The 18184-nt window shown below is 45.0% G+C and overlaps 2 protein-coding genes across 3 annotated transcripts; one reads left to right on the forward strand and one right to left on the reverse strand.

Annotated features, from left to right (window-relative positions):
* Positions 1-15: 15 nt before the first annotated feature.
* Positions 16-1260, reverse strand: LOC118944425 (gap junction delta-2 protein-like). The gene has a single exon (XM_036963628.1). It carries the CDS (start codon positions 1258-1260, stop codon positions 16-18), a length of 1245 nt encoding a protein of 414 aa, XP_036819523.1.
* Positions 1261-8925: 7665 nt separating this feature from the next.
* Positions 8926-18150, forward strand: LOC110506077 (E3 ubiquitin-protein ligase MARCHF3). 2 transcript variants are annotated; one of them, XM_036963799.1, is made up of 5 exons: positions 8926-9132; positions 10694-10903; positions 11362-11566; positions 14960-15166; positions 16391-18150. In XM_036963799.1, exons 2-5 carry the CDS (start codon positions 10719-10721, stop codon positions 16547-16549), a joined length of 756 nt encoding a protein of 251 aa, XP_036819694.1. In that variant the 5' UTR covers positions 8926-9132; positions 10694-10718; the 3' UTR covers positions 16550-18150. The 2 variants fall into 2 exon arrangements, with proteins under 2 accessions (XP_036819694.1, XP_036819695.1); XM_036963800.1 differs by having other exon boundaries at positions 10697-10903.
* The last annotated feature ends 34 nt before the right edge of the window (positions 18151-18184 follow it).

Below are 18184 nucleotides of genomic sequence, written 5' to 3' on the forward strand. Positions count from 1 at the left end.
TTTCAATTCTTTCCTTCATATCCAGACCTCCGTACTGCGCAGCTTGGATTTCCAGCCCTTCCCTTTGCTCTTCAGAAGCTGTGTCTCTCCTCTCTGGAGATCCTGGTTGTTGGGAAGCTGCAGCTCTGTCTCTATACCAGCTTCAGGCTCCTTATTAAATGGGGAACAGTTCCCAGCACAGGTCCAGTCAGGCCGGTGGTCGACTACCAGATCCAAGTTCGGTAGCAACGTCGTACTGGTGACACCCCTAAGGCCCAGAGACGACATCAGCGAGGGGCTGTCAGGAGAGAAAGTCTCAAAGGTTTCCTGCCCCCCTTTCTCTACCCCATAATTCCCCCATGATCCTCCCTCCCTGAGCCTCACTGAGTGTCTGATCTTCTTCCATCCCAGATGATGAAGCTCCAGAAGGTTGAGGAGGATGCAGAAGAGCCCCACGCAGAACATGAAGAGGAGGAAGATGGTTTTCTCTGTGGGCCGTGACACGTAGCAGTCCACGGGCTGCGTGCAGGGTGGGGCCTTGCACAAAAAGTGGACGGGCACTCGGAAGCCGAAGAGGAACCACTGAGCCATGACAAAGCCCACCTCCAGCAGCGCCCGGAAACACACATGGAACACGTAGTACTTGGAGAGGACGCCTCCGGTTCCTCCTCCACCTCCAGGACCCCCCGGTGCATCGTAGTGGCTATTTCTGTAGACGCGAGCCCTGGCCTTGGTTAGAGACGTGGCGGTGGTGGCTGTAGTGGTGGCAGCTCCCTTTAGGAGGCTCTGACTCTGGGCAGTGATTCCCTCCAAGACATTGGCCAAGCTGTGACCCAAGTGCCGGTGTGAACGGATGGAGCAGCTATCCGAGTCACAGCTCCGGTTGAATGCCTCTCGACCTCCATCCTTCCCCCCGTCTCGAGACAAGTCCCTTGGGTTAACCTCCTGGCCCTGCCCGCTGTGTCCCTGCGGCAGCTTCGACAGATTATGCCACGTATATATGATAAAACAGAGAGACGGAGTCGAGACGCTGATGATGTGGAAGACCCAGAAGCGCGGCTGTGAGATGGGCGCGAAGGCATCATAGCAGACTGTGGCGCAGCCCGGCTGCAGGGTGTTGCACACAAACATCTCCTGCTCATCGGCGTACACGTCCTCAGTCGCCACGGCAATGATGAGGAGGCGAAAGATCACCATGACGGTGAGCCAGAGGCGTCCAATCATGGTGGAGTGCTGGTGGACGGCGTCCAGGAGACGTTTGAGGAGTGTCCACTCCGTCATAATGGCCGCCTTCCTCTCAGAAAGTCAAGAGGATTCTAATACAGTGGAACAGTGGAACCCTAGCGGTCTAGGAACACAGCGGTCTAGGAGCACAGAGGTCTAGGAGCACAGAGGTCTAGGAACACAGCGGTCTAGGAGCACAGAGGTCTAGGAACACAGCGGTCTAGGAGCACAGAGGTCTAGGAACACAGCGGTCTAGGAACACAGCGGTCTAGGAGCACAGAGGTCTAGGAGCACAGAGGTCTAGGAACACAGCGGTCTAGGAGCACAGCGGTCTAGGAACACAGCGGTCTAGGAGCACAGAGGTCTAGGAACACAGCTGTCTAGGAACACAGCGGTCTAGGAACACAGCGGTCTCATCCACACCTCCATGCTCTTCCTTGGTTTTAGATCAGATATAGCACTGGATCCACTCTTCTTCTGGATGTACTGACATACAGCACTCTGACCACTGGCGTCTCGGGAAAGAAGGAGAGCTGCCTGGTGTAGCCTACAGCGGCATGTAAAGCGCTTTGCACACTGAAAAGCGTTATGTAAATCCAATCAATTATAGTGTAGGCAGATCCAGTTCTCCTCTCCGCCAGTCCTGGATGTACAGGAAACAGGTGCTGTAGATCCACTGTAGCCCTGGATAGCTTGCCTGGAACACACAGTGGTCAAAGAAGGACAACACCTCCCTTCATCCAGCCTCCTGTGTTGTAGATGTAATAAAGCCCTGGATGGTTTTTCCCTGTCTGTTCTGAAATACACCGCTCTGACTTGCAGCTCCAACACTCCTCTGGACCCACTCCAACCCTGGCTGTCTTAGGAGGAAATACCTGAGGACCGTCACTCTGAGCTGGGGCTACAGCCCTGGACCCACTCCAACCCTGGCTGTCTTAGGAGGAAATACCTGAGGACCGTCACTCTGAGCTGGGGCTACAGCCCTGGACCCACTCCAGTCTTGGACCCATTCTAACCTTGATTGTGCTAGCATACAGACTTTATCCCCCTGCCCTAAAATATACAGCAATACACTGATCTCCTCTAGCACTGGATGCCCTGCAGTAGAGCCCTCCCCTCACGCCAGCCGTCCTGTAGTACAAGACTCTTAGGATATCCACTGGTTGTAGATGCACTGGAGTCCCGGCTCCTCTGTAAATAGACAGGCAGCCACTCTCCTGTCTCCTGTCTTTGAACCAGAGAAGTGGAGTCATCTCGGCAAGTGAGCCATCCCATCCTGGCACTTCTTCAAAGATAAGGAATGATTCTAAACACACACACACATACACAAATGAATGGACACACACACAAAAACAGTCTCACACACACATTCATAGATGGACACAAAGGCACACATGTATTTTCACACACACACACACACACACACACACACACACACACACACACACACACACACACACACACACACACACACACACACACACACACACACACACACACACACACACACACACACACACACACACACACACACATACACTAGCCAGCTGGACAAACGGCCATTTGACACCACTCCCATGGCATACCCTCTCCCTCTCTCTCTTGTCTTCAGGGTTCCGTTTTAAACCCTCTTCTAAGAGACTCTCCCTACTACTTTAGAGAGCTGACTGATAATGCTGGCTGATGTACATTCTTTATAGATTACTCTGCGGCCTGAAGACATGGCAATGAGCTTGTCCATGAATGAACATCAATGTATAAATGTTACCCTGATACAGAATACAGAGGAATTTTTCGTTATCAAAGATTGAAAAGTTTGAAAGTATTTTTACACTTTTGACTTGAAGAAGGTGCTAACTCGATTTCTTGGAGCCTTGAGTACTGTTGGTTTATTTAGTTGAATACGCAAATTGTTTATTATATTTGTGTATTCATGTTTGCGATATCAACTTTATTTAAATAGATGATGAATGACTATAAAATGTTTTTCTGTCTCTTAGCAAATGTAACTATTTTTAACCCTTAGCTTACAAGATAGAAGCTTGTACAGAAACACACTTTCAATGGGAAATGAATGTTGCTTTAGCATTACAAAATTCTGGGAACTTTCCACAAATTCACTGGAGTATTTCCGCTTACTCTCATCCTTATTCCAAGAGTCTTCCAACCAGAATTTCTAGAATAGTTAGGAATTTTGGAAAAGTGACTGGAATTGTGCAACCTTAGCTCGCTTACATTCTACCAAAATATAAAGATTTAGGGTAAAACAACAGACAATAAAGTGAATGATATTTTATCTTCTTGTTATCTTGTTGTTGTGGCTGCTCCTCTCTGATCACTAGCCAATCCTGTTATCAGTGCTTTAAAAAAGACCCTTGAAACGTCTGCCACCATCAAATGACAGAGACCCCACAGATAAAACAGTCCCTGAACCGTTGGCTTACTTCAAACAGCCCTGTCTAGCCATGTCTGTCTGTCTGTCTGTCTGTCTGTCTGTCTGTCTGTCTGTCTGTCTGTCTGTCTGTCTGGGTCTCAGCTCTCTCTGTCTGTTAGTCTGTCTGTCTGGTTCTCAGCTCTCTCTGTCTGTTAGTCTGTCTGTCTGGGTCTCAGCTCTCTCTGTCTGTTAGTCTGTCTGTCTGGGTCTCAGCTCTCTCTGTCTGTTAGTCTGCCTGTCTGGGTCTCAGCTCTCTCTGTCTGTTAGTCTGTCTGTCTGGGTCTCAGCTCTCTCTATCTGTTAGTCTGTCTGTCTGGGTTCTCAGCTCTCTCTGTCTGTTAGTCTGCCTGTCTGGGTCTCAGCTCTCTCTGTCTGTTAGTCTGTCTGTCTGTCTGTCTGTCTGTCTGTCTGTCTGTCTGTCTGTCTGTCTGTCTGTCTGTCTGTCTAGCCATGAATGACTGGGTCTGTCTGTCTGGGTCTCAGCTCTCTCTGTCTGTTAGTCTGTCTGTCTGGGTCTCAGCTCTCTCTGTCTGTTAGTCTGTCTGTCTGGGTCTCAGCTCTCTCTGTCTGTTAGTCTGTCTGTCTGGGTCTCAGCTCTCTCTGTCTGTTAGTCTGTCTGTCTGGGTCTCAGCTCTCTCTGTCTGTTAGTCTGTCTGTCTGGGTCTCAGCTCTCTCTGTCTGTTAGTCTGTCTGTCTGGGTCTCAGCTCTCTCTGTCTGTTAGTCTGTCTGTCTGGGTCTCAGCTCTCTCTGTCTGTTAGTCTGTCTGTCTGGGTCTCAGCTCTCTCTGTCTGTTAGTCTGTCTGTCTGGGTCTCAGCTCTCTCTGTCTGTTAGTCTGTCTGTCTGGGTCTCAGCTCTCTCTGTCTGTTAGTCTGTCTGTCTGGGTCTCAGCTCTCTCTGTCTGTTAGTCTGTCTGTCTGGGTCTCAGCTCTCTCTGTCTGTTAGTCTGGGTCTCAGCTCTCTCTGTCTGTTAGTCTGTCTGTCTGGGTCTCAGCTCTCTCTATCTGTTAGTCTGTCTGTCTGGGTCTCAGCTCTCTCTGTCTGTTAGTCTGTCTGTCTGGGTCTCAGCTCTCTCTGTCTGTTAGTCTGTCTGTCTGGGTCTCAGCTCTCTCTGTCTGTTAGTCTGTCTGTCTGGGTCTCAGCTCTCTCTGTCTGTTAGTCTGTCTGTCTTGGTCTCAGCTCTCTCTGTCTGTTAGTCTGTCTGTCTGGGTCTCAGCTCTCTCTGTCTGTTAGTCTGCCTGTCTGGGTCTCAGCTCTCTCTGTCTGTTAGTCTGCCTGTCTGCCTGTCGATCGATCAATGGGTCTGTCTGTCCTTGTGCCAGCACTCTGTCACACAATGTTAGTCTAACAGAATAAAAATGACCTGAATAGAGTGGGTCGCACACAATCAACAGAACACACTCCTGTGTGTGTGCAAAATGACAAATATTAAAAAAACATTTAAAAAACAACATTTAAACCATTTTCATTTCTAATGTGTCAATGTCTCTCATGTTTGGTACTGCTTATTCACGAGAGGAGGGATCCATTGGATTTAACCCTCTGTGTGTACTCTGTGGAGTGACTGTGGAGTGGCCCCTCAAGTCGTCCGCTTGGGGGATTACAGGGGCTCCATCCCTAGACAAAGGAAGTGAACCCAGGGGCCAGGCAGAGAGAGAGAGCGAGACAAACAGACAGACAGAGGTAGTCGGAGAGAGAGAAGGCAAGAAGGGCCTTCTATGCCATCAAAAGGAACATAGAATTCGACATACCAATAAGGATCTGGCAAAAAATACTTGAATCAGATATAAAACCCATTGCCCTTTATGGTTGTGAGGTCTGGGGTCCAATCACCAATCAAGAATTCACAAAATGGGACAAACACCAAATTTCTAAAATATCCTCAGTGTACAACGTAAAACACAAAATAATGTATGCAGAGCAGAATTAGGCTGATACCTGCTAATTATAAAAATCCAGAAAAGAGACGTTAAATTCTAAAACCACCTAAAAAGGAAGCGATTCCCAAAACTTCCACAACAAATCCATCACCTACAGAGAGATGAACATGGAGAAGAGTCCCCTAAGCAAGCTGGTCCTGGGGCTCTGTTCACAAACACAAACATACCCCACAGAGCCCCAGATCAGCAACACAATTAGACCCAACCAAATCATGAGAAATAAACAGATAATTACTTGACACATTGGAAAGAACTAACAAAAAAACAGAGCAAACTAGAATGCTATTTGGCCCTAAACAGAGAGTACACAGTGGCAGAATACACTGTGACTGACCCAAACTTAAAGAAAGCTTTGACTATGTAGAGACTGAGTGAACATAGCCTTGCTATTGAGAAAGGCCGCCATAGGCAGACCTGACTCTCAAGGGAAAACAGGTTATGTGCACACTGCCCACAGGTGGAAACCGAGTTGCACTTCCTAGCCTCCTGCCCAATGTATGACCATATTAGAGACACATATTTCCCTCAGATTACACAGATACACAAAGAATTTGAAAACAAGCCCCATTTTGATAAACTCCCATATCTACTGGGTGAAATACCACAGTGTGCCATGCGGAATTGTTTTCGTTTGAACTGTCAGTGAATTTGGGTTTCGTTTTATTAGCTCATGTTTTACAGGTGTTTTTTCCCTGAACTGTGTCTGAGTCGGGTTTTCGTGGCTATTACTGTAGTCCGGTGTCCTGTTGTTTTTTGAGCTAGTTAAATAAAACGCCCTTTTCTTTGGAACTGGTTTCTCCTGCGCCTGACTCCACACCCACATCTCCTTGGGGAGATCTCACACTTTGACTATGTACAGACTCAGTGAGCATAGCCTTGCTATTGAGAAAGGCCGCCATAGGCAGACCTGACTCTCAAGGGAAGACAGGCTATGTGCACACTGCCCACAAAATGAGGTGGAAACTGAATTGCACTTCCTAACCTCCTGCCCAATGTATGACCATATTAGAGACACACATTTCCCTCAAATTACAGAAACCCACAAAGAATTTGAAAACAAGCCCAATTTTGACAAACTCCCATATAATTTGGGTGAAATACCAGTGTGCCATCACAGCAGCAATATTTGTGACCTGTTGCCACAAGAAAAGGTCAACCAGTGAAGAACAAACCCATATTTATGTTTATTAATTTTCCCTTTTGTACTTTAACTATTTGCACATAATATGACATTTGAAATGTCTTTATTATTTTGTAACTTTTATGAGTGTAATGTTTACTGTACATTTGATATTGTTTATGTAACTTTTGTTTATTATCTATTTCACTTGCTTTGACAATGTAAACATATGTTTACCATGCCAATAAAGCCCTTAAATTGAAATTGAATTGAAAGAGAGAGTGGGGACGAGACACAACTCCATCTCATCCTAAACCCCTGCCCCCAACTTCACCCTAGCCCCGTCTTGACAGACCCCCCTTCTAAAAATAGGAAGTCCTTTTTCCAAGGCGATGTGACGTTGGGAATCATTTGTGGTGTTTCTATTCTGGGAGGTAATCTGTTGCGTCTGGGGTTATGTGTGCTACTGCTGCAGGAGTGTCAGAGGAATTATCCATCCTCTCCGGTTGTTCATGACAGAATGCCCAAGGATGTCCGGAACTCTGTACCTCTGGGCTTTGTCAAGAGGCAGCCAGTGAATGAATGGCAGACAGGATTAGGAGAGGGGGGGGGGGGTGGAGGAGAGAGGAGGAGAGCATGTGAGACAGAGAGAGAGAGAGAGAGAGAGAGAGAGAGAGAGAGAGAGAGAGAGAGAAACTCACAGAGACCAGCTTTGCCAGTCCAAGAGTAAGTCTCTCTCCACTCCAACAAGTCCTCTTCAGAGTGCTCCAGCAATACTTTCATCTGAGCTTAGTGTGAACGTATAATGAGAATAGAAGCCATATAGATATGAATGGAAAGGCCTCTTTTACTGGCCTTGCCTGCTCGCTACTAATCTCTAATCTTGCAGACAGTGGCAAATGCTTTCTCACGTTCTCTCAGTTTATAGGCTACAAAATCTTCCTCCCTGACACTTTTCATTAAAAATATTGCAACAGTTTCTCTCCCCCTATTGTGAATGATGTCAAAATGTTCTTGACACAATTGTTTCGACACCAACTCCTTCCCATAACATGTACAATAACAGGTTAAACCAACACTGGCTTTTAAACTCTGAATCACTGCTTGCACAAAACCCGAGGGAAAAACAACCCTGACTATTTATCTATTTATCAAGTCAAACTCAGTTTGGTGATAGAGGCAGAAAGTGACGTCACAAGGCAGGATCAAAGAACCAGTTATCTTCCCTAAATATTCAACAACAAAAAAACGTCCTATAATCCCAGTTCACAGAAAAAGACTAGAAACTATAATGGTATGATTTACTGGATATATCTCCCACCCAAATTAATTTGCTTCCTTCCTAATAAAATAGAAAATCCCCAAGTACATATCAACGTTTATCGAAGTCAGCTGGCTTACTTATAGGATCCTGCTTTGTGATGCACCCCTCTGATGTCATTCTGTTGCCTACCTAAGTACTTCTTCCATCCTGCCCTCGTCGCCTCATTGAGTAGGCTCTCAGACACAGACAACTGGAGGGTCTGAGCTGTGGGCTCTGTGGGAGACGTATTAAACACTTTACAGTCTGCTGCCTCCATTGACAGTCATGACAGAGTGTCAGACCTATTGAATTCTATAGTCAAGGCTTAGTTGATCTGCTATGAGGAATGTGGTTAAAAGATCTCCATCCCACTTCGAATTTCCTCTGGCCGAATAGATGGTCACAGCAAGTGTGCTCTCTAAAGTGCAGAAACAAAAACACTCACACACACACACACACCACTGAAGTATAACAAAACTACTGCATCATTATACAGTACACTGTCTCTGTCAACGTAGAATACGAAAATGAAGTATAACAAAACTTCTCTTCCCTCATCCAAAGAATTCACGTGTACTTCCCTGTCAAATGAATAATATCAACCAAAATAAAAGAGTACACCAAAACCCTTGCCTCAGCCACCACCTTCGCTCCTCCATGGAAGGTTTATTCTGGGAGCATTACCATATGGACCGAGACGCGGGCTCAATGAGTGAAAGGGCCTTGGTTGAGGCTGTCTGTAACAGGATTATGGGGATATTATGGTGAGTAGGAGTGGCTCCCGGTGTAACTGGCTGTGATGTGAATAGGATTTCTGTGTGTCTGGTCTGATCAGGGCCGAAGCTGGGGGAGGGCTACTCTCCTCTCCCCTGCTCTACTCCAGATAATCCTTTACTGTTCTCTTCTCACCCCCTGGCCGACCGGTCGACCTTCAGGATACTTCATCTGCAGCCACACACACGCTGCTACTGCTGCGACTGAGTTTCTCACTCTCTCTGTCTCACACACACAGACACTCACACAGAAAGGGATATAGAGAAGAGAGAGAGACAGAGAAATAGCAAGCAGCCCTTGAGAGTAGGGCTTCACACTTTTTATTGAGGCCTGGTGACATGAAGAACTCTACTGGGATGGTAAGATCACTTGTTTACGTCTCTCACTGTCTCTCTCTCTCTCCCTCTCTCTCTCTCTCTCTCTCTCTCTCTCTCTCTCTCTCCCTCTCGCTCTCTCTCTCTCTCTCCCTCTCTCTCTCTCTCTCTCTCTCTCTCTATCTCTCTCTCCCTCTCTCTCTCCCTCTCTCTCTCGCTCTCTCTCTCTCTCTCCCTCTCACTCTCTCTCTCTCTCTCTCTCTCCCTCTCTCTCTCTCTCCCATTTTGGCATGTCCCACATCAAGATTTGAACCCACTTTATTTAACCTCTTGACCTGGGAAAACATGATTTATTATGAAGTTCAACACGTGCTCTTCATTACAGAATGTTACAATGAGGTGAAATGAATAGATTGACAGAATGACATGACCCTAAAGGCAGTCCACTCATAGAAGGATGACCCATGTGTGTTTGATGTTATCTTGGCTGTGCCTACAGTAGCAGCTTAGGTATCGGTGTATTGGCGCTAGTGTTTTGGTGATTCAGTGAAATTGTTTGTGATACTGAACATGTGGGCTATACTGTCTCTGCAAGAAGGCTTTGGTAGTGAAAGAAGTACTCAACTTTAGAAATATTTAGTCAATTCAATTGAACATTAGTTGTATGTTTTGTATGAATCATTGCATTATTAGGCTTAAAGCTAGAATCTGCAGTTAATACAATAACAAAACAGAAACTCCGTCTTTGTTTTGGTAAAAAACTGAGGGATAGGGCTGGAGAAATGTAACCACTCTCAAATTCAAAGACAGAGCTATGGATGCAAAGACTGACCATTTATGGTATTAAAATGACAGTTTTAACCATGTTTTAACGCTATACAGTGTGTGTTTACATTTACGTTGTTGACAAACATTGGAGTAAAACAAGCTTATATTTTGGGTTCTGATGGGTTACAACAGTTGAACTAAGCTCATGAAGCATTTATAAGTGTTTATAAGTCCAAAAATTGATGTAGCACCTAAAGATTCTTGCTTCAATAGGTATTACAGTTTGAATGGTGTCAACAGGTTTCCCTACCATCAGGCATTATGTGCAGTTCAGATATAATAACAAATTCATCTTCATATCTGACATGGTAGTAACTAGATTCCATTAACAGTGTCTCTTATACAGAAGGACGTCTAATCAAATAAGGGACCTAGAGAGGATGTGTTATTTCAGTTGTGATTCATCTCTCTTCTCACAGCCGCTGTAGCCTGCAGAGTGCCCTCAGTGACTAGGATTGACTATACTGAACATAGATAGACCTTCCATAATAGTCTTATGTATTAGTGTAAATGGCTAGAGGTCATTGGTAGTGGCTGTGTCAAAGCTACTTACTGTATATGGGAGTGTATTCCTGACATAATTCAATTCAAATTGGGACTTGATTTTGCCATAATCAACCTCACAGTCAAATAGTTGGATGGTCAAACTCCTGGATTTAGCCACATGGCTTCATTGTTTTGAACTGATTCTCCTGCCAACAAATACCATTGCAAGATATATGATCACAGTGTACACTGATATTATATGATGCTAATATATTATTGTCCAAATGTGTAGCAGAACCCCACACCAGTCTGATTGAATGGCCCCCTCTGTAGCAGCCATGGCCCCAGAGCAGCTCCTGGGCCCGCAGGTATGCAGTCCTGTAGGAGAAATGAAGGTCGTGCCTGAGGAGGAACGAGGGGAGGAGTCTGACCCCTGTCCTCAGGAAGTGATGGACTGCTATGGCCACTCCCCCTCAATGACTCACAGCCCCAGCACCGACAGGTGGGTCAGGAAACAAACAGACACACAACACACAGAACACACACACACACACACACACACACACACACACACACACACACACACACACACACACACACACACACACACACAGAAACACCCACAAAGGGAGGCAAGGGAGAGAGAGTGAAACACAGTGAGGAAGAGAGAGGATAAGAACACATGGTACAAGAAGGAGGGGGGTTAGAGAAGTTGTATGTGAGGTTATTCATAGAAGAATCCTTTAATACGGGGATTTAAATGATGTACAATAACATTCATTGACTCTCTCTTACGTCCTCCTTGTCTGGGTCCCAAATGTCTCCTTATTCCCTATATAGTGCACTACTTTAGACCAGACCCCTGTGGTGTCAAATAAAGGGAATAGTGTGCCATTAGGGACTCATCCCTGGACTCTCCGTTTTGCCCTGTGTTGACTTTGTCTCTCTGTTGTCCTGCAGTCTTAGCAGTGAGGAGCCCTTCTGTCGTATCTGTCACGAGGGAGGGGGTGTCGGGGAGCTGCTCTCCCCCTGTGAGTGTTCAGGGACGCTGGCCATGGTCCACCGAGGCTGCCTGGAACACTGGCTCACTGCCTCCAACAGCAGCCGCTGTGAACTCTGCCACCACCAGTACGCCCTGGAGAGACTGCCCAAGCCACTCACTGAGGTAGGGGAGAAAGAGTAGGGTGAAGTTACCCCTAGACGCTTATCTTGGGTCAGTTTATCATTTCCCCCCACTATTGGTTAAGGTTAGGATTAAGGGAGGGGACGCTGATTATAGATCTGTCCTTCATGGAAATTTTACTGTGGTGTTAGGTGAGACGGAGACATACGCACTCACATGCATTAAGGCATAGACACATGCAAGCAAACACACACGCTCAAGCACACATACACTAACAAACGCACACTCATAAGCAACCACACACATTTCCGGGAGAAAGGGTGCACACACCAGAGGAGGCTGGTTGGGGGGAGCTATAGTAGGACGGGCTCATTGTAATTAATGGTTGAACTGCAATTAATCAAACAGAGTCAAATGGGGTACAAAATAGATGTCATAAAAAACACCATAAAACTACAGTAAAATAGTCATCACACACAGTGCATTTGGAAAGTATTCAGACAGCTTTCCTTTTCTACATTCATTTTGTTACGTTACAACCTTATTCTAAAATGTATTGAATTATATTTTTTCCTTATTAATCTACACACAATACCTCATAATGACAAAGGGAAAACAGTGCAACTGTATATATATTTTTAAATACCTTATTTACATAAGTATTCAGACACTTTGCTATGAGACTCAAAATTGAGCTCAGGTGGATCCTGTTTCCACTGATCATCCTTGAGATGTTTCTACAACTTGGAGTCCACCTGTGGTAAATTCAATTGATTGGACATGATTAGGAAAGGCACACACCTGTCTATATAAGGTCCCACAGTTGACAGTGCATGTCAGAACAAAAACCAAGCCATGAGGTCGAAGGAATTGTCCATAGAGCTCCAAGACAGGATTGTGTTGTGGCACAGATCTGGGAAAGGGCACCAAAACATTTCTGCAGCGTTGAAGGTCCCCAAGAACACAGTGACGTCCATCATTCTTAAATAGAAAAGTTTGGAACCACCAAGACTCTTCTTAAAGCTGGCCGCCCTGCCAAACTGAGCAATCAGGAAGAAGGGCCTTGGTCAGGGAGGTGACCAAAAACCCGATTGTCACTCTGACAGAGCTCCTCTGTGGAGATGGGAGAACCTTCCAGAACGACAACCATCTCTGCAGCACTCCACCAATCAGGCCTTTATGGAGAGTGGCCAGACGGAAGCCACTCCTCAGTAAAAGACACATGACAGCCCGCTTGGAGTTTGCCAAAAGGCACCTAAAGGACTCAGAACATAAGGAACAAGTTTATATGGTCTGATGAAACCAAGATTCAAGTCTTTGGCCTGAATACCAAGTGTCACGTCTGGAGGAATCCTGGCACCATCACTACAGTGAAGCATGGTTGTGGCAGCATCATGCTGTGGGGATATTTTTCAGAGGCAGGGACTGGGAGAATTATCAGGATCGAGGGAAAGCTGAACAGAGCAAAGTACAGAAAGAACCTTGATGAAAACCTGTTCCAGAGAGCTCAGGACCTCAGAAGGGGGCGAAGGTTCACCTTCCAACAGGACAACAACCCTAAGCACACAGTCAAGACAAAGCAGGAGTAGCTTCGGGACAAGTCTCTGAATGTCCTTGAGTGGTCCAGCCAGAGCCTGGACTTGAACCCGATCAAACATCTCTGCAGAGACCTGAAAATGGCTGTGCAGCTACGCTGGCAATGGTGCTTCAACAAAGTAATGAGTAAATGTTCAGAATATTTATGTAAATGTGATATTTTCAGTTTGTTTATTTTATTAATATTAACTTTGCTAAATTTCGAAAAAACATTTTCTTCTTTGTTATTATGGGGTATAGTGTGAAGATTGATGAGGGGGAAAAACAATGTAATACATTTTAGAATAAGACTGTAAAGTAACAAAATGTGGGAAAAGTACTTTCCGTATGCACTGTACATCAACTATATTATGCAGTCTCAATTTATCAGGATTGAGGTCACTTTCAATTCACTTCCTGAATTGACTCAATTGAAATGGAATTTACCCCAACCCACCTGTCACTTAATTTCAAACCCATTAAGGAATATACAAACTGCTGTCTCAGAGATAGTCTTCATAGAAGAGAAGAAAACAAACATTATTCAGGTTGCAGATAGATATATATAATGTGTAGAACTGCAACGATTCCCTATACTACAGTCCACATAACCCTATCAATTCTATTCAATACATTTCTATCTGGCCATTGTGTAACAATTCACCCTCCTGAACAGAGCCCCTAGCTGGATTCACATTGGAGTGTGTGATGTCACTGACTGCTTTTACCAGTAAAGCCACTTAGCCTGAGAAACAGATTAGATGGTGTTTCCTGTCACTAGCTGTAGCTGAGCTGCAGCTGCTCCATAGAGTTTGATAGATGGTTCACTTGGCCCAAACACTGTTTTAGCATGGGCACAGTGATATCAAGGGCTTTCATCATTGTGAAGTAGTCAACTGGGTGGGACTTGCAATGGCTTAAGGAAGGATCCCAGAATTTCATCCAGGTCAGCAGAAGGGGTCAGCCAATTAAATAGATTCCTGAGAAAACGTTCCGTAATGGCAGGCGACAGTGAATAACCAACCTTGGCTTTAGCCGATACTTCCAGATTATACACACTCCAGCACAGTAAGTGGTGCTATGCACCTTTTCCGTTTATTTCGAAACTGGCAATTCCCTCTCAGAAGTAGAAAAAGAGGGGATTGTCTACTTTAAATGGAGACAGCATTGCCCTCAATGGCACTGCCCATGCTGAAACAGAAGCAGCCATTGCAAAGATATGAGCTTTGTAATGCATCTCTATGAGATTCCTCAGGACAGGATAGGACATTACGTCGTCTTGTATTAATGGTCTCCTCCCAGCCTATCGCATGTGTGCTGGCCACTGGCACCGGGTAATCTGTTAAGAACCATGTGTTGTATGGAGGGAGCTAATGTACGAGACACACACACACACACACACACACACACACACACACACACACACACACACACACACACACACACACACACACACACACACAGAGTAGGAGACAAAACAACAGCTGATCTGACAGATGAATGGAGATACAGCCTGGTCCATCACCACAGCGTACAATATTCAGTGGTTAACATTTTAAAGTCTCAAATTCTAAAGTGAAATGTGATTTTCGACACTCATCCAAAAGCCAAAAGCCAACACCATCTAGTGTAGATACTGTATTGTACATAACAGTGATTTAGATGGTTCTGTTGTCTGGTCTACCCACTCTAACTTTATGTTCCCTGGCCTCCTCTCTGTGTCAGTGAACGACACATATGAAGTCATGCGGTGCTTAATGTCATTTTGAACTGAACTGATATTACCGTCATTCTATCCATTCTAATTACAGTACATCCCCCACCTCCCCCGTCCCCTCTCTCCCTCCCTCCCTTCCTCAGTGGCTGGGCTCACCAGCCATGCAGCACCAGAGACGGACGCTCTGCGGTGACGTCATCTGCTTCCTGTTCATCACGCCGCTGGCTAGCCTATCAGGATGGCTGTGTGTGCAGGGTGCCATGGACCTGTATTTCAGTAACAGTATGGAGGCTGTTGGACTCATGGTGCTCACCCTGGCTCTCTTCACCATCTACTGCTTCTGGACTGTGGTGAGTTGTTGGGGCTGTTGTGGGTTGGGGTTACATTGGGATTGTGTATAGCAGTGGAGGCTGGTGGGAGGAGCTATAGGAGGACAGGCTGGAATGGAATAAACGGAACGGTATCAAACACACAGAAACCATGTTTGACTCCGTTCCATTTCTTCCGTTCCAGCCATTACAATGAGCCCATCCTCCTATAGCTCCTTCCACCAGCCTCCACCAGCCTCCACTGGTATATAGTGTAATGGTGGAACAAAGTAAATAGAATTACTAAGAAAGCTAGAGGTAGTTTCACCAATGCTAACTAGCGTTAGCGCAATGACAAAGTCTATGGGAAAAGCTAGCTGATTGTGCTAAAGCTAGCTGATCCCATAGACTTCCATTCATTACTATCTGTCAGAGATGATAGTGTAAACCAAAGCCAGCTGTTATTGGGCAGTTTTCCATTTAAAACCTTTTTAATGTGTATGTGGACGTGTACGTGGACGTTCCCTCTCTCAAGTGAGCATCTTTGAGCATGCTTACCTATGTACGCTCACGTGGAAAGCATGCTTAAGCGAGAGAGAGAACGCCCACTTACACAGACAGGAAGCAATGATTAACTGACTTTTTGCGACGTCTTCATTATCCACCATCTTTGCTGTCCGTTTTCTTCAGTTTGGTGCCTAATCAACATGGCCCTGGTTGGGGAAGTAAACAAACACAGCTTGCATAAGTGAAGTCACCTGTGTTTAAATTAAAGGGGAAGTTAAGTATTTTACAACTTAATGTTAGATGGTTCCTCACCCTGAAGGTAGTCTATGCACCAGGAGAGATTGTAATCTATGGTTCTGTTTTTTTAGAACAGCCACTACAAACTTCCCTGACTTAAAGAGAAATGTCACAGTTTTCCCTTGTCATACTCATCATCTCCAGCACCACCGCAACATCAACATGTGTGAAAATGGTGCGTTTCTATGTTTTGTAGTAAAAAAAGATAGAGGAAGATAAACGTTTCCAATGACATCTGTGTGCATCATGTGATTTTAACCAATTATGAGTAGGCATTGCCTACCAATTGGTTGATATCATTGGAAACACGTATCTTCCTCTATCTTTATTAATACAAAACATAGAAATGCTCTGTTTTCACATATGTTGATGTTGGGGTGGTGCTGAAGTGAACATGAAGTTAAAAAAATGTCCCTTTAAGCCACTGTCTGGTAAAAATCAACTGCTCTCTTCCACCACCAGGTGTCGCTGCGCTATCACATCCACCTGTTCAGGACGTGGAAACAGACAGACCAGAGAGTTAGGCTACAGATCCCCCGACCAGCACGAACCATGCACACACACCACACACTGAGCCTCAGCTTCCTTAGAAAGGACACCAGAAAGGAGACTGTGGTATAGATGGAGTGGAACTGGGTGCAGTGTCCACGATACTTTGGCAAGAAGACTGTGATGTAGCCAGAATGGGACGGGGTCTAGTGTCACATTTCTAGTGTCACATTTATCAGGTCCCCAGTGTCCGGTCTGGAGCGTGAAGTCACAAGCTCTGCTGGTTAGCTACTGCACAGCAACCTAGTGGTGCCAAAAGCCCTGGTCTGCCCAAAAAAGCCTATGTCAACCATCGCCAGAACGGCCAAACATATATATTTTTACGCCCGTTTTGGACTCCAAAATGTGTTTATTATGATCAAGTTCAATCCCAATGGTGAATTATTTAAAAGTTCGCTACAAATCGAGAAATTATATTAAATAGTGATCCATTCTGACTGCTACATTTGTCATCACACAGGATCAGGTGCTGACACAGACCAATCAGGGACCATAAAGCTACGAGCAGGCTCTCTCAGGCAGGATGAAAATGACTACATTGACCATGATCCTTCGCTAGTTACTGCCACTTTCACCATGATCCTTAGTGATTCTTTGGCGCCATTCAGCAATATGGTCCGCTTCAAATTAGAATAATTCCATGCGCCATCGGGAGCTTTCATAGGAACACGTGGATGACTATCACCAACTACTGGTCTTAATGTATATGGTTTCCTGGGCAAGGATACTTTGGTGTAGCTGGAGTGGGACTGGTCCCAGTATCCACTGTACGCTCAGCAAGGAGACAATGACATGAGCAAGGAGACTGTGGTGTAGCTGGATTGAAACCAGGCCAGATCTCACTAACGATACAGTGGTGTTGCTGTAATGGGACTGGGCCCAGTCCTCATGCTGCTTCAACAAGGATACAAGGTTCATTTCTATTAGAATAAGGCCCCGTCTCTACACTTTTTTAACAAAGACTTGGATCAAGGAGACAGCAATGAAAATGTTCTACCAAGGAACCTTCAGAGGAAGAAACCTTCCTCTGCGGAGAATACTTTTTATATATTTATAGACACCAGCCTTTGAGACTTACTCAGTTGAACATAACTATTTTCTAAAGACTATTTTGTAAAAGAGTGATGAGATTAATGACAATGAAATTGATGTCCCACTCCCAATTGATTTTGGGCCCAGAGTTTTTTCCAACCCTGTTCCCAGACTATGAAAAAAAACAACTCTTGGACTCTAAGAATGACTAGTTATCGTTCACTAAACACGCTTTGTTACACCTGCAAATAACCACCTTAGTTAGACCTGCAAACATCTTTAAAGGACATTTCACTCAAAAGGTTTGTTAGATATTTGTAGCTATATTCCTCAATGATGAACACTGTCTAATTTCCTGGTTTCCTGCTTCTAAACAACCAATGTTGTGGGATGTGGCTATGTTTTTACATCAGACTACTTTAAGGTCTGAAAACGTCTGACAAACTTTGACTTGAAAGTGTAATGTCCCTTTAAGTGACATTTGAAAACAATCTTTCCTGAGGACCACAAAGTCAGAAATGTTGCTTTGACGATCTGTCGTGTTTATACAAATCTTTAGTTCCACTTTATACTAAGATTGTCACTACAAACACTGTGGCTAATTACTGTTGTAATATCACTACTAGAGTAACTTCAGCATTACTACAGAGGTATAAGAACCATTTTATGTAAAGG

The sequence above is a fragment of the Oncorhynchus mykiss genome, chromosome 26 (assembly GCF_013265735.2).
Source record: "Oncorhynchus mykiss isolate Arlee chromosome 26, USDA_OmykA_1.1, whole genome shotgun sequence".
In the NCBI taxonomy this organism is placed as follows: domain Eukaryota; kingdom Metazoa; phylum Chordata; class Actinopteri; order Salmoniformes; family Salmonidae; genus Oncorhynchus; species Oncorhynchus mykiss.

Coding starts and splice junctions, on each gene's coding strand:
- LOC118944425 (XM_036963628.1), bottom strand. CDS start 1,260: ATGACGGAGTGGACACTCCTCAAACGTCTCCTGGACGCCGTCCACCAG.
- LOC110506077 (XM_036963799.1), top strand. CDS start 10,719: ATGGCCCCCTCTGTAGCAGCCATGGCCCCAGAGCAGCTCCTGGGCCCG. Junction 11,567..14,959: donor TGCCCAAGCCACTCACTGAG/GTAGGGGAGAAA, acceptor TCCCTTCCTCAG/TGGCTGGGCTCACCAGCCAT. Junction 15,167..16,390: donor TCTACTGCTTCTGGACTGTG/GTGAGTTGTTGG, acceptor TTCCACCACCAG/GTGTCGCTGCGCTATCACAT.